This window comes from Dryobates pubescens, chromosome 14 (genome assembly GCF_014839835.1).
Source record: "Dryobates pubescens isolate bDryPub1 chromosome 14, bDryPub1.pri, whole genome shotgun sequence".
Lineage (NCBI taxonomy): Eukaryota > Metazoa > Chordata > Aves > Piciformes > Picidae > Dryobates > Dryobates pubescens.
The window spans coordinates 500827-517227 of record NC_071625.1 but is presented as its reverse complement, the minus strand read 5'-3'; the positions used below and the strand labels follow the sequence as shown (position 1 = coordinate 517227).

Here is a 16401-nt window from a genome sequence, read left to right as displayed (position 1 = left end):
GAAAGAAAGAAAGAAAGAAAGAAAGAAAGAAAGAAAGAAAGAAAGAAAGAAAGAAAGAAAGAAAGAAAAAGAAAGAAAGAAAGAAAGAAAGAAAGAAAGGAAGGAAGGAAGAAAGAAAGGAAGAAAGAAAGAGAGAAAAGATATTCGCACATGCACACATGTATTTGTGGCTTTTATAACTGCACCTTCGTTTTGGAGAAACAGGCATTTGGGGACTGGAATGCTGTTGTAAAGAAACAAATATTGTTAATGTGGATAAACACCAATATTATCCATTGGACAGTGACCCTTTGCAGTTGTTCTCTAGAAGGCAATTAAATAAAGAGCAAGTACTACACACACCCCAAAGCCAGAAAACTTAGCTTTCCTAAAGATTAACTACATTTCAGTGTCTAACCTGCTGATCTTGGCAAGACTAGGAATCTATTTTCAACCACAGGAATGATGTGTTAACTTTGTGGGGATATGAGTCAGTGGGATGCCTCAGTGCAACTGTGCTGTGTCTAGGTGATTCAGAATAAGCATTCTGATAACAGCAGAGTGGTTAGAAGGCCCATACAGAAGTCAGAGAGCAACTTCCAGTGAAAGCTCTTGACATTTTGAGAGGTGATGAAGTAGAACATATAGAAAATACGCTGGTTGCTCTCTGGGGAGAAAGGAAAGGCTGCTTTAGACAATTTGCCTTATAAGGTAGGTAGTTTATTCACTAATCCATTCCAGGCCACAGCAGTTTAAGAGATTTTTTTAATCTTTGTTTTCAGGGGCCTCAGTTTAGACATGCAAGGAGAGGATCCAGACCAGATCTGAGAGATGGACATCTTCTGCAGGAAAATAATCTTTTACAAAATCTGGATTTAGTGGAAATGCAGACTCAAAGCATTTTCTTTGTTGAGCTATTCAGCAAAGACAACTAATGTCACACTAGAAAAAATTCTTTGGCCAAATCCTGGCAGTTTCTTGCATTGTGTATATATGGAAAGCCCAGGAGGCAGAGGACTTACATGGGTACTTTTGAGGGTCAGAATGGTATTCCCTCATTAAGACAGCTTCTTCGTGCTTGCTTTCACCTGAGCAAAACTTTCCCTCTCGTGTTAGGTGCCGACCAATCCTACTTACTTTGGTGGTCCTGTGTTATCTGACCAGTTTAAGGAAGTACAGAAATACATGTCCCTGTGTTACCCACTGCCAGTAAAAGTAATTGGTTACTTAACATTAGTATGCTTACTTCTTATACCAGTGGCAAGATAATTCCTTTGACGTCCCAGAAGGGAAGTGAAAAACCTGGATTTCTCTCTTTAGCATATGCTAAACCTACAAACAAACTTTTCAGGCATACTGTGTTTGCAAATCTTCCACACAATCAGATGGAAATTCAACAACCATTCTTGAGACCTCATCTTTCACAGGATTAAACTTATTTGGGGCTGAACAAGTAACCTACTCTGATTGCCTGCAAATTCAAATTGAATTTCATGTTTAGATTTCACGTCCACTATCTGTTGCTGGAAGGTCCAGTACTCCATTGTGGTTTCCCTCCCTTCTTTCATCTGAGTAAATAAATAGTTGTTTTCACAATGGCATATTGGAATAAATGATACACAATAACTTGAATGCAGCTGCTGCACTCTGGGGGGAAAAAAGCTGGGTGGAGGGCATTAAAAGCCACATATTAAGCAGTGAAAACATTCAAGAATAAATCAACATTTTTTAGAAAGCTCTTGTGGGAGAAAAAATGGCAATGGAGGAAGAAACCACCATTTACATGAGAGTGGGTGGGAACCTACAAAAATAAATCATGGCATGAGAGCACTCAGTAGAAACATGATTCTGGGGCAAGTGTGAATGTACTCATGCTGTGGAATCTCTTTCACTTCACTTGAATGAACAAAAAAATAAAAAAAGAATTGGCTACTCTGCCCAGCAGAGGCAGGAAGTAAAGAGCAGGGCCAAGAACTGATGTATTTCTAGTCTGAAGAACATGCATTGGTCCCCTGTTGATACGTAGCGTTCATTTTCTTTGAGGACAATACACCAGTTACTGCAGTACATCAGCGATCAGTCGTTGTCACTACAAGGCTTTGCATTGCTTCCATCTCAAATCCACTTCTTTGGAAGTGATTATGATTATTTTTTTCATATAGAGGAATGTTTAACACAGAGGAAGACATTTTTCTGCCCACAGTCCTCTCTCTGGTTCGATTCTTTTTGCAATGATAATATTTCCTACACTCTCTCCCATCACGGTGTACATCTGCAGCTAAAAATAAAAAGGGTTCTTTCCAAAGAAGCTTCCAGTCCCTGTAGGCAATGTAGTTAAAGGAATCTTCTCTATTTTACGGACATAAAGGAATATTGGGTGGCATGAAGGCATTCGAATTGCAAATACCTACCAAACATAGCCTGAGAGGTAATCTGTAAAATTAAGTGAGTTAAAATCATCGGCATGTCCAGAAATTTATCATCACAAAGATTTGCCCCATGGTGAACTTGACACACACATAACTGATTTCAGGATCAGGACCTATAAGGCACAGACCAGGCAGTTGTTTTTTTAGGAGTATATGAAGACAGAGGAGCTGATGATTCATATTTTAGTGTAATCACAACACTGTCCTCTCTCCTAATTTTATCATCCACAAGGAAAGAGTAACAGAACCTGGACAGCATATGCCAGGTTCTTGCTTCATTACAAGATGAAACTTCAGTGTGTTTTTTTCATCTCTCCAGATACAGCTATGTTTCTGGGAGAAACAACTGCATATGAAGTGTGCTCTTTTTAACACATCCCTCTTTTTCCTTCTGAAAAGCCAAGGCAGACCATTTTGTCATGTCACAGACCATTTCATTAGAATGTCAGCCAAGTCAAAGGTCAACTTAAGGAAAGCGTACTTGTTTACTGACATGAAGGCTTTACACCCTGACACATTGCTAAGATAAATAAATAAATTCAGATTAAGTACACTAGACTCAGTCTCTTGTGCAGCCAATAAAATTTTGCTGCTCATTACATTGTAGCAGATAGAAATGCCAAATATTTATATGTTTAACCAGTGTTTGGGTCAATCCCAAATTAAAATCGCTTGTAAAATGTGCAGAATTAACTTCTTCCTGCACAAGCCTACCCTTTCCATGGGCTATAGGAAAAGTCCACTTACTCAGTTTAGGTGAATTACTTAACTCAGAGATGGCTGAACTTAAAGTTAATCCCACATTCATTTATTCATACTTCCAATGGGTCAAGAAAAATTTGTGGAGTTTGAGAGTTTTCAATGCAATTCTCTAATTACTGGTTATAAACAGTTGTTAGATGAAGCATACTAAACTGGTGCTAGCAGTGAGGACAGCGGGGGCAGCCTCTGTGAGGAGAGGCTAGAGCTCCCGTGCCCAACTCAGCCAGTTCCAGTTGGCTCCAAAGGACTTAGTGCAAGGCAAAGCTGGTCAGCCACGGTGGTTGTTCCTCAGGGAAAACATTCTTAAGAGTAAACCCAGCGCAGGACTGTGTGAGGAGCCATTGCATAAATATTACCTTCCACTTCCTGTACTTGCTTCTTCCTTTTCACCAGCTGCTTAGAACCAAGCATGCACACCCCACTTTGTCACAACCAGAGAATGAGTGTAAGAGAGCAGCTACTCCTTCTTACCTGTTTTTCTCATGAATTTTCAGGATTTCATGGGTTTGCTGTAGTAGCTGCTTTTCTAGCTTGTATGTAGACAGCGAATTTTCCAGCAGCTGAATTTCAAGTCTGGATGTTTGATTTAGCACCTTAAGGGTAAATTAAAAGCATTAATGTTTATATTGGCCTGGTTACATTATTGCAGCAACATCATGCAAACATTTCATTCTGATTTGATGATTTGTCAAAAATTGTTCTTAAATTCTTTTAACCTCAGCTGCTCAGTTAGTGTGATGGAACTCAATCAAGCCACGCTGTTATGTACCAGCTGATATTCTGGCACCCTGTTTACTGTAGAATAATACTAGGTTGGCAGAAAGCAGACTGCCAGATAAGCTTCATTTCAGTGGAAAGAACGAGAGGCATACCTCAAACCTGCACTCCTGCAAAGCAGAAGGCAGCAAGAGTGCTTGGGGTGAAGCCAAAATGTTGCATCCACTGTTTTGTGCATGAAACTCCTACTTTAGCTTTCCCCTGAGTTCTCTCTTTGCAGACATCAACAGAGCAACTTGGCTTGTCCTTTTTTACGGGTACAGAGGTTGAAAACATTGGGAATTATCAGTATGCATCTGTTATGTTCTCCCAAATGGATACATTCAGAAGTGCCAGAAGCATTATCATAGTTTCAGACCTGGCAGAAATTGAAGGTGTCCTATGAAGGTAGAGAAAGATTAAGAAGACAGGAAAGCAACAGTTTTCCAGAGAGGATATATCTATGGAGTAAACTACAAAGTATCAGTAGAACTTGAAGTATTGAAGAAAGCCTAAACTGAATCGGTGGGATTTGGATGGATGGATCATGGATTAGGAGTGCGATTCTAAGGAAGTGGGAAGGGAAACGCCACAGATGAGCTGCAAGCCACAGCAAATAGTGCCCAAGGAAGATCTACTCCCGCTGATAATAAACATCTCTGAAGTTCTTCAGCAATAGGGGTAGAGGAGGAAGACATTGGCTCCTTTAAACAGTTGCCAATGATACCTCTACCTTGAAGTGGTTCCTTAAAGGAAAAGTGAGAAAGGGGCAATGAATATTTTGTTCCTTACCTGCTTAAGAGGAAACTATGAATGAGTATTCAACCTAGGTAAATCTTGTGGGATATAAGAAGAGTTTCTCCATCTCCTGTTTACTGACTACAGATATGACACTACAGGTCAGAGATCTTCACCTGTTTCTCTTCAGATTTTCTGTTGATATTAAATTGAACTTCTCCCCAGCACTTTCATAGATCAATGCACTATGTTTAGGACTAGTGATCATTGGAGATCACAACCTTTTTAATTAAATGTTGATCTATTAACCAAGATGTAGAAAAAAAGCGCAGGAAATTCATATAAGACAGGGTATCTCTCTTTCATAATGACTTCTTTCTCAGTGTACTGTAATGTGATTATGTGAAAACTTGGTAATGATATTGAAAACATGAGTAAGGACAATACAGCAGAGAATATCATCTTTCAAGCAGTATGTGTGCTACTGGAACCAAATAAATGCAATACTTTAATTTCCCCATTCTAAAGGAAGAGTGAATGCAGTGCAGCTGGTAATATACCACATGCTATGAAGAGCAAGAGGAAGGGAAGTCAGCAAAATTTAAAAAATAATAAAAAGAAAGGAAAGAAAACATGCATCTTAAACTGATAAAATAATCCAAAAGACAAAAAAAAGTAGTATGTGTCTTGGTGATGAGCTCAAGGTGAACTTGCACTCTGTGCTATGACAGTGTTACTCTTGTCGCTTCAATCACAACAGCGCTTTCAGGGCTAGGAATCATTTGGAGATGGTGCTTTCCATTGATGTGCTGCTGTACAACTGGTCAGAAATACCAAACACAGTGTTTTGTAAAGCTGCTGCTCCTCACTCTCTCTCCACAGTTTAAAAGCTGCAGACACACACTGTTGTTCAATAAATGGAAACATCTTGCAGAAAATAAACAAACTTTCTTGTAGTAGTAAAGAGATAAACAGTGGAGATCAAAGAGACTGTTTTAGCCTGAAACTCATTAGTTAGCTTGACACATACATCGCTCACAGTTGGTAGCTGGGCTGTTTATTTGAAGTCAGATGCTGATTTAGTTTCCTGGACAGTCCTGCCAGCCTTACACACATAGAGCTAAATATAGTGACCAAAATAAATCAAAAGAAAGACACATAACAAGGGCTGGCCATCACTGCTCTGGGTACCCAGAGGCAGGGTACACATGCTTCTTGGAGCCCTGTGTCGAAAGGTTTCCTGTGGCGATTCATTGAAAGAGTAAGGCGATGGGAACAGCTCTTAGAAAAGCCCCCTGGGGACATACCTGTGTTTCAACATCGGTGAGTTTTCTCGTCTGCTCTGCTGTCTGGCTGAGGAGGCTGGTCCCTATCTCCAGCATGGTGGCAGTGTGGTTCTGTACCGCATTCTGCTGCAGCTGCACCATCTCCGATTTCATGTTTTCCACAATGTAGTTCTCAAGCTATAAAAAAGAAAAGGTCTCTTTACCTGCTTAGGCATCCTGGTGACATAGCAGAGCGCAGCTTTTGGCATTCTTGCCAAAAGGGAAAACTTCAGCTGGCCTTACTAAACTCAGTGGCAAAATTCCTACTGACTTAACAGTTCAAGATTTCACCTATTACTTTTATTGCAGGAAACCAGCATTCACCAGCTTCATTACGGCCAAGCACTACATTTTATCTGAAGCATTCCATCCTTTGGAGGCATTGCATTAATTCTACTGATCCTTAGACTGAGCTTTCTCTCTGGTTACCTAAGAGGAGTAGCATCTATGTAACCACATGATAGAAGGATCATTTCAAGGTGGCCTTGTAGAAAACGTGACAAGCAGAAACCCATTCACAGACATAAATTCAAGACCACTTAGTGGTCTTCAGATAATTAAGTTAAATTAAATTTGTCCAGAGAATCTGCATTAATAAATATCAAGAATACTTATTAACATTAAATTCTCTTTCAATTAATCTACACCTGGATCTTCAAAACTTTATGCTACTCTTTCTTTTTAATTCACTTACTTTATGTGGCAAAAGTCAAACAGAATTCTTCATTCTTTTCTCCTCATCCCACCCCTCTTACTCTGTGGCTTTCTGTAGTGTATTGATGCCCTTGTTATTAATTCAGCTGCATCTGCTTTCAGTAAGACTCATTACACTGCACAGGAGTTTTCAGTAATGCAGAGATACCGGTGGGATGCATAATAACTTTATAATGTTCTCAGAAATAAAACTGTCAGAAAGTTCAGTGTTGTGGCTCAATAAACATTCCAGAGGATTATGCATTAAAAGTATCTAGATCTAGCTTTTTCTGGGCAATGTTTATGGAATAATCTTCATAGAAACCACCTAAACACTAATAGAACTATTAAAATGGAAACAGTAACTTAGGGCCCAAGTAAATGGTAATGGTTTGTGGCAGACTGCTTTATAAATACAGTAAGAGCCTTTGCTTTTACTTTGATCAAGGCAAGTTGGTCCCATGTAATTGCTTTTAAGGACTGCTATGATATCCAGATGACATCAGGGGTTTTTTACAGGGCCTTAGATCAAGAAAGTGAGTTAAAGTAACAGCAGACTGCTCTCCCTCTCCTACCATATATTGCACATCTTTTGGATAATAAAGACAATGCAACAGTGATGTTTGTATGAGCTTTTTTGTCTTCTCAGTGCACCAGTGATGTTCTGTAAGAGCATTTTTGTCTTCTTGTCATGGTTCAGGACCAGCTGACAGCCAAGCCCTGCTGCAGCCACTCACACAACTGCTCCCTCCCCTCCAGATAGGATGGTAAAATTTCCAATATAAATGGAAATCACTCTGAAAGCTTATCCACCTCTAGCCTAAAACTCAGAAGTCTGCATAAGTGAAATCTATTTCTCATTTCAAACATAATTAATTATGATTATCACAACAACATGCAACATACTGTAAGAGTCAATGTCAGTGACTTTTGTATGACTATTAAGTATCTTCATTTTTTAATGGTAAGGCTTAATAAAGTCAATATACTGCATACCTGAGAATCATACTAATGGTTAGGTTTGGTGACCTAATGATTGGACTCAATGATCTTAAAGGTCTTTTCCAGCCTAAGTGATCCTATGATTCTATATCAAACATGATTAAATGCTCCCATAAGGAAGCTACTTATAACAAGCAAATCGTAACATCATGTTCTCGTTTTCTGCTGATTAGTAATAGTTCTGGTTCAAAGAATAATCCAGTTTAGTGCAATTTTCACAAATTTTATTACAGGGTAAATTATATATTTTTGTCTTGATTAGCTTTCCAAACCACTTAATTCTATAAACTATATTAATTTAATTATACATTTGACTGCAAACACGAACCATCCTCAGTATATGCTGCAGGGAGAGGCATAATTCTAGAAAAGGCAACATCTGCAGTGTTAAACTAAAACAAAAAATCAACAACTGAAGTGATTAAAAAAAAAACAAAAAGAATTACTGTAGTGTGGAACTAATTATTTTCCTTGCCAAAGATACTTTTGGTGAGGAGTACTTTTCAAAATGACTAATTTTGATATAACTTCTGTGCAGAAGAGTGTTTAGACACCTTATAGCTGACTCCTGGAGGATGGACATATGATTTCTAACCCAGCTTAGTTCCACTGAATTAACTCCTCACTGCATTACGTATGGGCTTTAGAAAGTGAAGTCTTAACCTGCATAAACTGTTCTGGTTGCTTTCCTGAGCTGCCAATTCATATCTAAACCTTCGGTGAACCTGGGGAACTGTTGTAGAGCTTGGAATCAATATATGACGCTGGCATTCTATGCAGGACAAAACTGTTCCAAGAACCACAGTCACGTCAGGACCGCTGCATCCTACTCTGTGCATGAGTGACTTGTTTGTGCAGGGCTTTATATGGATAGCACAGAAGGGCAATCTCTTTATTCACTGCCATAAGTTCTGCCTTCGGTTTCAGGTTCTCTATCTTAAGTCCTCTGATGAAGAATCCTTTTTGTATCCATTTTCCTGTCTTTCCAGTGTAGGTTGCAACTTCCCTGGAGATTATATTTCTACTTTTTATCAGCTCCTGACACAAAATCTGTCAGCTGAAGACCCAGAACATTGTATTATGAAGATGACTATCAATAATGTACAGTCTTAATTTAAGATCTTTTTTGAAAGCATAAATGGGAAGTTTAGATGCACTGAAACCACTGAAAGTACTGAAATGTCAGTACACACAGTGCCACAGGAATGCAAGGGCATCCCATGGGCCATCGAACAACTGCCCAACTGTTCCAGGCAACTACTTATTTTTATCTTCAACCCAGAGAGACTCACAAAACATCCAATCCCTGCATCCCACCAGTCTTAAAACACTCAGCAGAACTCGTGATCTCTGTACTATGTATTCATATCCTCCGTGTTTGTGTGCTTCTATCATAAATAACCTAGTGGCAGGGAAAACTGAAAGTGATCTCATATGTTCTGTTAGGTGACAGGGAATAATGAACCTTCCTGAAGTTTCAGTGGTACCAGAAACAGAAATCTTCTTGTATACTCCCTGTCTGTTTTGCCTATGATGTTTCACAGGCAGCTGGTAAGGACTGAACTATGGTATGGTTTGTCCTCTCCAAACCCCGATAAACTGGGGGCCAGTCGTCCTTGTGGCCATGATCAGCGTTATGCAGGTAACTTTACCTCACAACACAAGCAAAAATAGAAGCAGGACACACCTGCAGTGACAGCATGGTTCGTGATCTGCTCAGGGGTAGAATACACTGCTACCATCTTCTGACTCTTAGTGAAGCCTTTGACAAGCTAGAGCACTTGAGCAGCCAAGGTGTTGGGAAGCAGATGAGATCTCTCACCTCAGCATATTTTTAGTGAAAAATGCTTAAAAGAAACCTATCTACACTACACAGAATGACAATATTTTAATTGAGAGCCTGGTTCCTTTATACTCCTTTCCCTTGTCTGATAATGGCAAATATACTTTTTGTTTTGGAGACTGATTTTCTTGTCCAGTGGTATTGAATAGAGCAAAGAGCAAAGCCCCTGTGTGGTGTAAAATCCATTCCCCTGCAGAACCCAGGGAGGTAGAAGCCTGAAATCTGCTGAGCTACTTCAGCCCATCAGTAATTAATAACTAGACAAAGGTTTATATACTCTCACACACAGTATTTATGTGCATAGATTTACATGAATGTATACATAATAACTCCTTTAAATTATAGGTTATAAATGTAGGTAGACAGCAAAGTTCATTTGTGCCCTATAAATCTTGGCTCTATTTATGGTCCTTAACTTTCATTACAGTAATCTGCTTGTGCACAGTAATCTGGGCACAAGCAGTTTAATGACTGATGTTGTGGATGCATGATAAATTTACCTTAGTTTTGCTACAGACATTTAAAAAACCCCAAATTGATACAACTCTGCTGGAGCCACTTATAATTTTTAAGGCACAAACAGATGAAATTTCCAGAAATATCTGTAACAGTAAACCAAGAACATCAGCTTCTCACAGCACTGTGAAAAGGTCAACTGGTAGTACAAACTCTAACACCTTTTCTTTCCCTTCTTGAAATTCTGTATATACACATTAATAGAATAGAATAGAATAGAATAGAATAGAATAGAATAGACCAGGTTGAAAAAGACCTTTGAGATATCAAGTCCAACCTATCACCCAACACCATCTAATAACTAAAAAATGGCACCAAGTGCCTCATCCAGGCTCTTCTTAAACACCTCCAGTGTTTAGGAATCCACCACCTCCCTGGGCAGCACATTGCAATGGCCAATCTCTCTCTCTGGGAAGAATTTCTTCCTCACCTCCAGCCTAAACCTCCCCTGACATAGCCTGAGACTGTGTTCTCTTGTTCTGGTGCTGCTTGCCTGGGAGAAGAGACCAACCCCCACCTGGCTACAGCCTCCCTTCAGGTAGTTGTAGAGAGCAATAAGTTCTCCCCTGAGCCTCCTCTTCTCCAGGCTAAGCAACCCCAGCTCCCTCAGCCTCTCCTCACAGGGCTGTGCTCCAAACCCCTCCCCAGCTTTGTTGCCTTTCTCTGGACACCTTCCAGCAACTCAACATCTTTCCTAAACTGAGGGGCCCAGAACTGGACACAGGACTCAAGGTGTGGCCTAACCAGTGCTGAGCACAGGGCAGAATGACCTCCCTGCTCCTGCTGGCCACACTCTTCCTGATGCAGGCCAGGATGCCATTGGCCTTCTTGGCCACCTGGGCACACTGCTGGCTCATGTTCAGCCTACTATCAACCAGTCCCCCCAGGTCCCTCTCTGCCTGGCTGCTCTCCAGCCACTCTGACCCCAGCCTGTAGCACTGCATGGGGTTGTTGTGGCCAATGTGTAGAACCCAGCAGTTAGATGTGTTAAATCTCATGCCCATCTGTCCAGCCTGTCAAGGTCCCTCTGCAGAGCTCTCCTACCCTCTAACAGATCAACTCTTGTCCCCAGCTTGGTGTCATCTGCATGATAGACTCAATCCCTCGTCCAGATCATTGATAAAGATGTTGAACACGATGGGGCCCAGCACTGATCCCTCGGGCACACCACTAGTGCCTGGCTGCCAGCTGGATGTGGCACCATTCACCACCACTCTCTGGGCTCAGCCTCCAGCCAGTTCCTAACCCAGCTCAGAGAGCTGCTGTCCAAGCCAGGGGCTGACAGCTTAGCCAGGAGTTTGCTGTGGGGGACAGTGTCAAAGGCCTTGCTGAGGTCCAGGCAGACTACATCCACAGCCTGCCCCACATCTACCAGGCAGTCACCTGGGCATAGAAGGAGATCAGGTTGGTCAGGCAGGACCTGCCCCTCCTAAATCCATGCTGGCTGGGCCTGATCCCTTGGCCATCCTGGAAGCGCTGTGTGATTGCACTCAGGATGACCTGTTCCATAATCTTGCCTGGCACTGAGGTCAGGCTGACAGGTCTGGAATTCCCTGGCTCCTCCAACCGGCCCTTCTTGTGGATGGGCACCACGCTGGCAGCTTCCAGTCATCTGGGACCTCTCCAGTGAGCCAGGACTGGTGGAAAATGATGGAGAGCGGCTTGGCAGCTCATCTGCCAGCTCTCTCAGCACCCTAGGATGGATCCCATCTGGTCCCATGGACTTGTGGGGCTCCAAGCAGCTAAGAAGATCTCTAAGTACTTCCTCCTGGATCACAGGGCAACTATTCTGCTCCCTGGCTCCTTCTGCCAGCTCAGGAGGCCAGCTGTCTGGAGAACATTCTGTCCTGCTATTAAAATTTGAGGCAAAGAAGGTGTTAAGTACCTCTGCCTTTTCCTCATCTTTTGTTACTCTGTTCCCCTCCATGTCCACCAAGGAGTGGAGGTTGTCCTTGCCCTCTTGCCATTGCTGTATTTGTAGAAGGATTTTTTGGATGGATCTGATGGCTTTAATACATGCCAAACAGTGAATTAACAGACACGAGAGTTACCAAATACTCCCTTCCAATAACTGTTAAAATGAGAAACAAGCATAAATAGCTCAGACTGACACTGTCACATATTCAGTATACTTGTACATATATTTACATATGTGTATGTATATGTAAAATAGGGGTGAGTCAATGTCACTAAATAGATTATAAACCTGGTTTAGGAGCAGCAGTGGAAATATCAGGTACTCAAATTATCTTGCAGAAAAGTCTATGAAACTTGGTAAGAGAAAAGTGCCTTGGTTTATCTGAAATGGCATAGTTCAAGATATAGATCCTTTTATAGCTGTAGTAATTGTACAGAAAGATAAGAGCTTTTCATAGGAAATATGAGAGCAGCCGAAGTATATAAAGACAATTCTGGTCACGCACTTCATTATATTCCCCTGGAGATTTTGAAAAGGAGCAGCCACAGGTTTCCTTTAAGTCAAAGTGTGCTAATACAATCCCCCTCATCCCCAGTTGTCATGAGTGAGATTCAGGATATGATTATGGGGATCAATGCCCTGCCCCGACCTTACATCTTGAATGCTACAGCCTCTGAGTGAGAAATGTAAAACTGCAGGTTTCTCTTGAGAGCTCATGTGCTGGGAACAAGTATCATCATTTCCATTAGCTGCTAAAGGAACAACCACTGTGACTAGAGTAGCAATGCTGAGGAGTAAAATCAAGCTGCTCTGTACATAGCACTGAGCACAAACTCAGTTATAGCACCAAGAAAGCTGGGTTGAAAATCTCTTCTTTTACTTAAATTCTGTAGAATATAAACCAGTCCAAAACATTTACATTTAGAGAAAAAAGGAAAATATAAAACTCTCTGAGATATTCCTGCACTTAACTCCCTGTAAAGAGCAGATAAATGAAAAGGAATGGTGGAAGAATCTCCTTCCTAAAGCCTTGCTTTAGAAGCAGCATTTTTCTCCTTGTTTCTTTTATTTTCCCCAGGACTTGGCAAGAATATTTGCTCCTATTTCAGTTTATCGTAATCACAGCTCTTCCTGGAAGTCAATATTATTGTGAGGCATTCCTTTGTAAAGTCATGAAATCATGAGCTAAAGTAGGGAAGCTTTCAGCCTTCAATTTCCTGTCTGCTAACTCGCTGTCAGTGGCTTCTCTTTCCATGGCTGATTCGCAGCTCCTATTGCTGTTGTTAACCAAGACTGGACTAATAAATCCGTAGATGAACAACTATTATGTGTTTGTGTGTGCAAACACACACACAGAACAGCAGAGGACAGAGAAGAGGGACATATATTGGAAATGGATGGCTAGACAAAAGGATGGGCAGTGTGCACGCAGCAACTGGAAAACACAACTGGTTTTATAAAGGAAAACACAGCTCACCAGATGTGTATTCCCAAAAGCTATGCTTAATGACCGAGTTGGAAACAATTAGATGCGAGTGGTTGAAGATTCACGAACGCTCTATACAAAGAATCACACTAGAAGTGAAGCAGAACTTTTTTTTTTTTTTAATTACTATTTACTTATTTATTTATTTTTAATAGTAAGAAGCTGTTTGAGTGTCTTTGTTGTATCCTTTGGACAGTCTGAATACGAGTATCTCCCCAGCGCTGAGCGCACGCTGGCACTCTGGCTGTCGCCGCGTTGCCGGCGGGGCGGCAGGGCGGCTGTCAGACTCGCCCTCTCACTGATTAAGTCGCTACTTTCATTTGCAAATTTCCACACAGTGTCCCTGTGCCCGAAGTGATAACAATCACTGTCGTTTCCGGTTTGTAATCCAGGAACATGTACTGGCCGTTGCCCTCACAGAGCTTTGCAGTTCACCAATATAAAGTGACAGTCCTTGTGGTGTGATTAATGCGGTGAAAGCACAGCACAGCGAGTCAGAGATGAGACACGCTGCTTATTTGAAGTCCAGCTCCACTGAGAGCTTATGTGAATTCTTAGCATGTATCATTGGTTTTGCTTTCTCCATCCTCCTTCTGCAATAATTCTGATTTTACAGTAAGTCCCATGTAAGTCCCATGCAGCAACACGACTGACGTTCCCTTGCCAAGTAAATCCGCATTCGGAAGGGTGGTTTCGTAATAACTCAGAAGCATTTAGAATGTAATCAAAAATACATTGAATAAACCAACATATCAGATTAGCAGGACTATTAAACAAAAGGAAAACATCCCAGGCCTTTAAAGCATGCTGTAACTCTTCAGAATCAGAGATGACCAGGACTCCAAATCAGATACAGATATTCCTAAACTTTCAAGTGTTCCAATTCAGGATTGTAGTTCAATCTCATTTTCATAATGATAGCCATGTGGCACTATTCTTCTCCCTGGGGGGTAAGGAAAAGTATGTGTTGTACTGACTTTGTAGTTGCTGTACACAAATGTAGTCTTTCAGGTCATTAGTTCAACCACATGGGTAGAACATACAGGAATTAGGATAACATTTCTAAGGACCACAAGTGTTTGATTGAAAGAAGTACTGACGTCAATAACACTCATATTTATCACACTCTGTACTGTAATAGTAGAGAACAAAGTGTTAATGAACGCTTAGGAAAGCTTGGCTGCTCTTTCACTGAGATGTAGGTCACAGCCAGGTTAATAGTTACACATTCTGCCCATCAACTGGCAATAAGGTGCAGGCCCTGCAGTCACAATGTTATAGCATGGCAATTTCTTCAGTACTGAAAACAGATGAAAAATCTTGTCAGGCAATAAAGAAATACTGGAGGCCGTGCCTCTGTGAACAGAGCACAGGAAACAAGGTATACCAAGTCAGGAATAAATGCTCCTCTTTCAGGAGAATGTTGTCTTTCAGGAAGATGTTGTCTTTTTCAGAATACAGGTTTTCCATCCTTCATCTAATGCTGATGGAAACAGCATCAACTCTACTCCACATCTAAAGGTCTGATCAGGTGGTAGAGAGACCAGAGTGCTGGAGTCAACAAAGCCATACAGGAGAACAGTAGGGTTCAGGAAGCTCCTGATCCTGTACTGCATCGCTCTCTCATCTGGATCCAATTCTTTCCATCCAAGTAGTGCTGTGTTTTCATTTCCATGAGGTCAGATAATGTGGGGTTAGGACACATGAATTTATCTGTGGGAAACCCCTGCTATGATCCTCCACTGGGATGACACAGGAAGGTTATTTAAAGTCTGAAATCCTGACATACTAAATTCAATGGAGGTTTTGCAGTTAATCTCAACTGGCCAGGATTTCACCTCTGAGACTCCACTTTTCTTATTGATTTCTGCCCCAGAACAGGTAAAACTATCTTCCCAAAGCCAAGAGGAGTGCAGTTACTGTAATATTAACTAGCTGTCTGCAATTCCAATCTGTCCTGAAACCAAATTCGGAGGCTGTCATCTTACTGTAAACTTATTAGCGTGCTATCCAAGATTATTTTCTTCTGAAAATAATGCTGTTAACATGCACATAGGATTTATTATCCATTATTACATTTGGACTAAACTGCTAGCTCCTAGACATGAAAAGAAAGCTAAAACACAAGTGATTCTGTTCCACTTGAAATAAATTATTATGCTACCACAAACTCCCAGCAGGAAAAGGGAAGGGAACACATAAATTTCTGGATAATGTGAGGAACGTTTAATGGATTTCTGCGTGACAACAGTGGAAGTAGTGGCACTGGTTATTTTATCAGTGTGATGACAAAAAAGGAGGGAAAAATGACTTCATTTCTTTCTTTGCAAGAGCTCTGCAAGGCCACCACAAAGGTGTTTTCATTTTAAAGGAAGAATACAGGAAGGATTATGCAAAATGAGAAAAAAGTTCAGAGTTCCAGTTGAGAACTGAACTTCCTGAAAAGTCAAGGTGTTGGGGGGTTGTTTGAAGCTTATCTTTTTGTCTCTTCAGTTCCTGTAGCTGATCTTTCGCAGCCAGGCAGCAGCAACAGCTCTGCCTTCAGGGCACCCCAGAGGAAGGCACATTCTGAGCAGATCTGCAGGCCACTGATGCTACATGAAAGAAGATCATGGCATGAAAGAGTCTTCATCATCATGTTCGAACCTGTGGCATGTGGAACTAGAGGCTCAGCTGGAACACTGCAACAGTTTGGTTGATCTTAATGATCTGATTTTCCACACAGAATTTCTGCTTGCCAAAGAAAACTAGATATCAAATCTCAAATGTGCCACAATACTCTGCTGTAGTTGAAGGTTCTTTCTTCAAACTGACAGCTGGTTCTGACAGTGGGATTCTCCCTCCTCTCCATGCCTTTTAAAACATCTGTGGTAGTCTCAGTTTCTGCAGCTCCCTTTTATCTGGGATGGTTGCACAGCTTTTCATTGATGTGTGGGTGCCCAGTGTGCTTTCAC

At 41.2% G+C, this 16401-nt stretch overlaps 1 protein-coding gene across 1 annotated transcript in view; it reads right to left on the bottom strand.

Moving 5' to 3' along the window:
- ANGPT1 (angiopoietin 1) overlaps positions 1-16401 on the bottom strand; it is a 130197-nt gene that overhangs the window by 65742 nt on the left and 48054 nt on the right. Inside the window, exons 2-3 of the mRNA XM_009898190.2 lie at positions 5972-6127; positions 3642-3763 (exon numbers count right to left, since the gene is read on the bottom strand). Of these exons, the coding sequence (XP_009896492.1) occupies positions 3642-3763; positions 5972-6127 (278 nt within the window). The remainder of the gene's footprint in view (positions 1-3641; positions 3764-5971; positions 6128-16401) is intronic.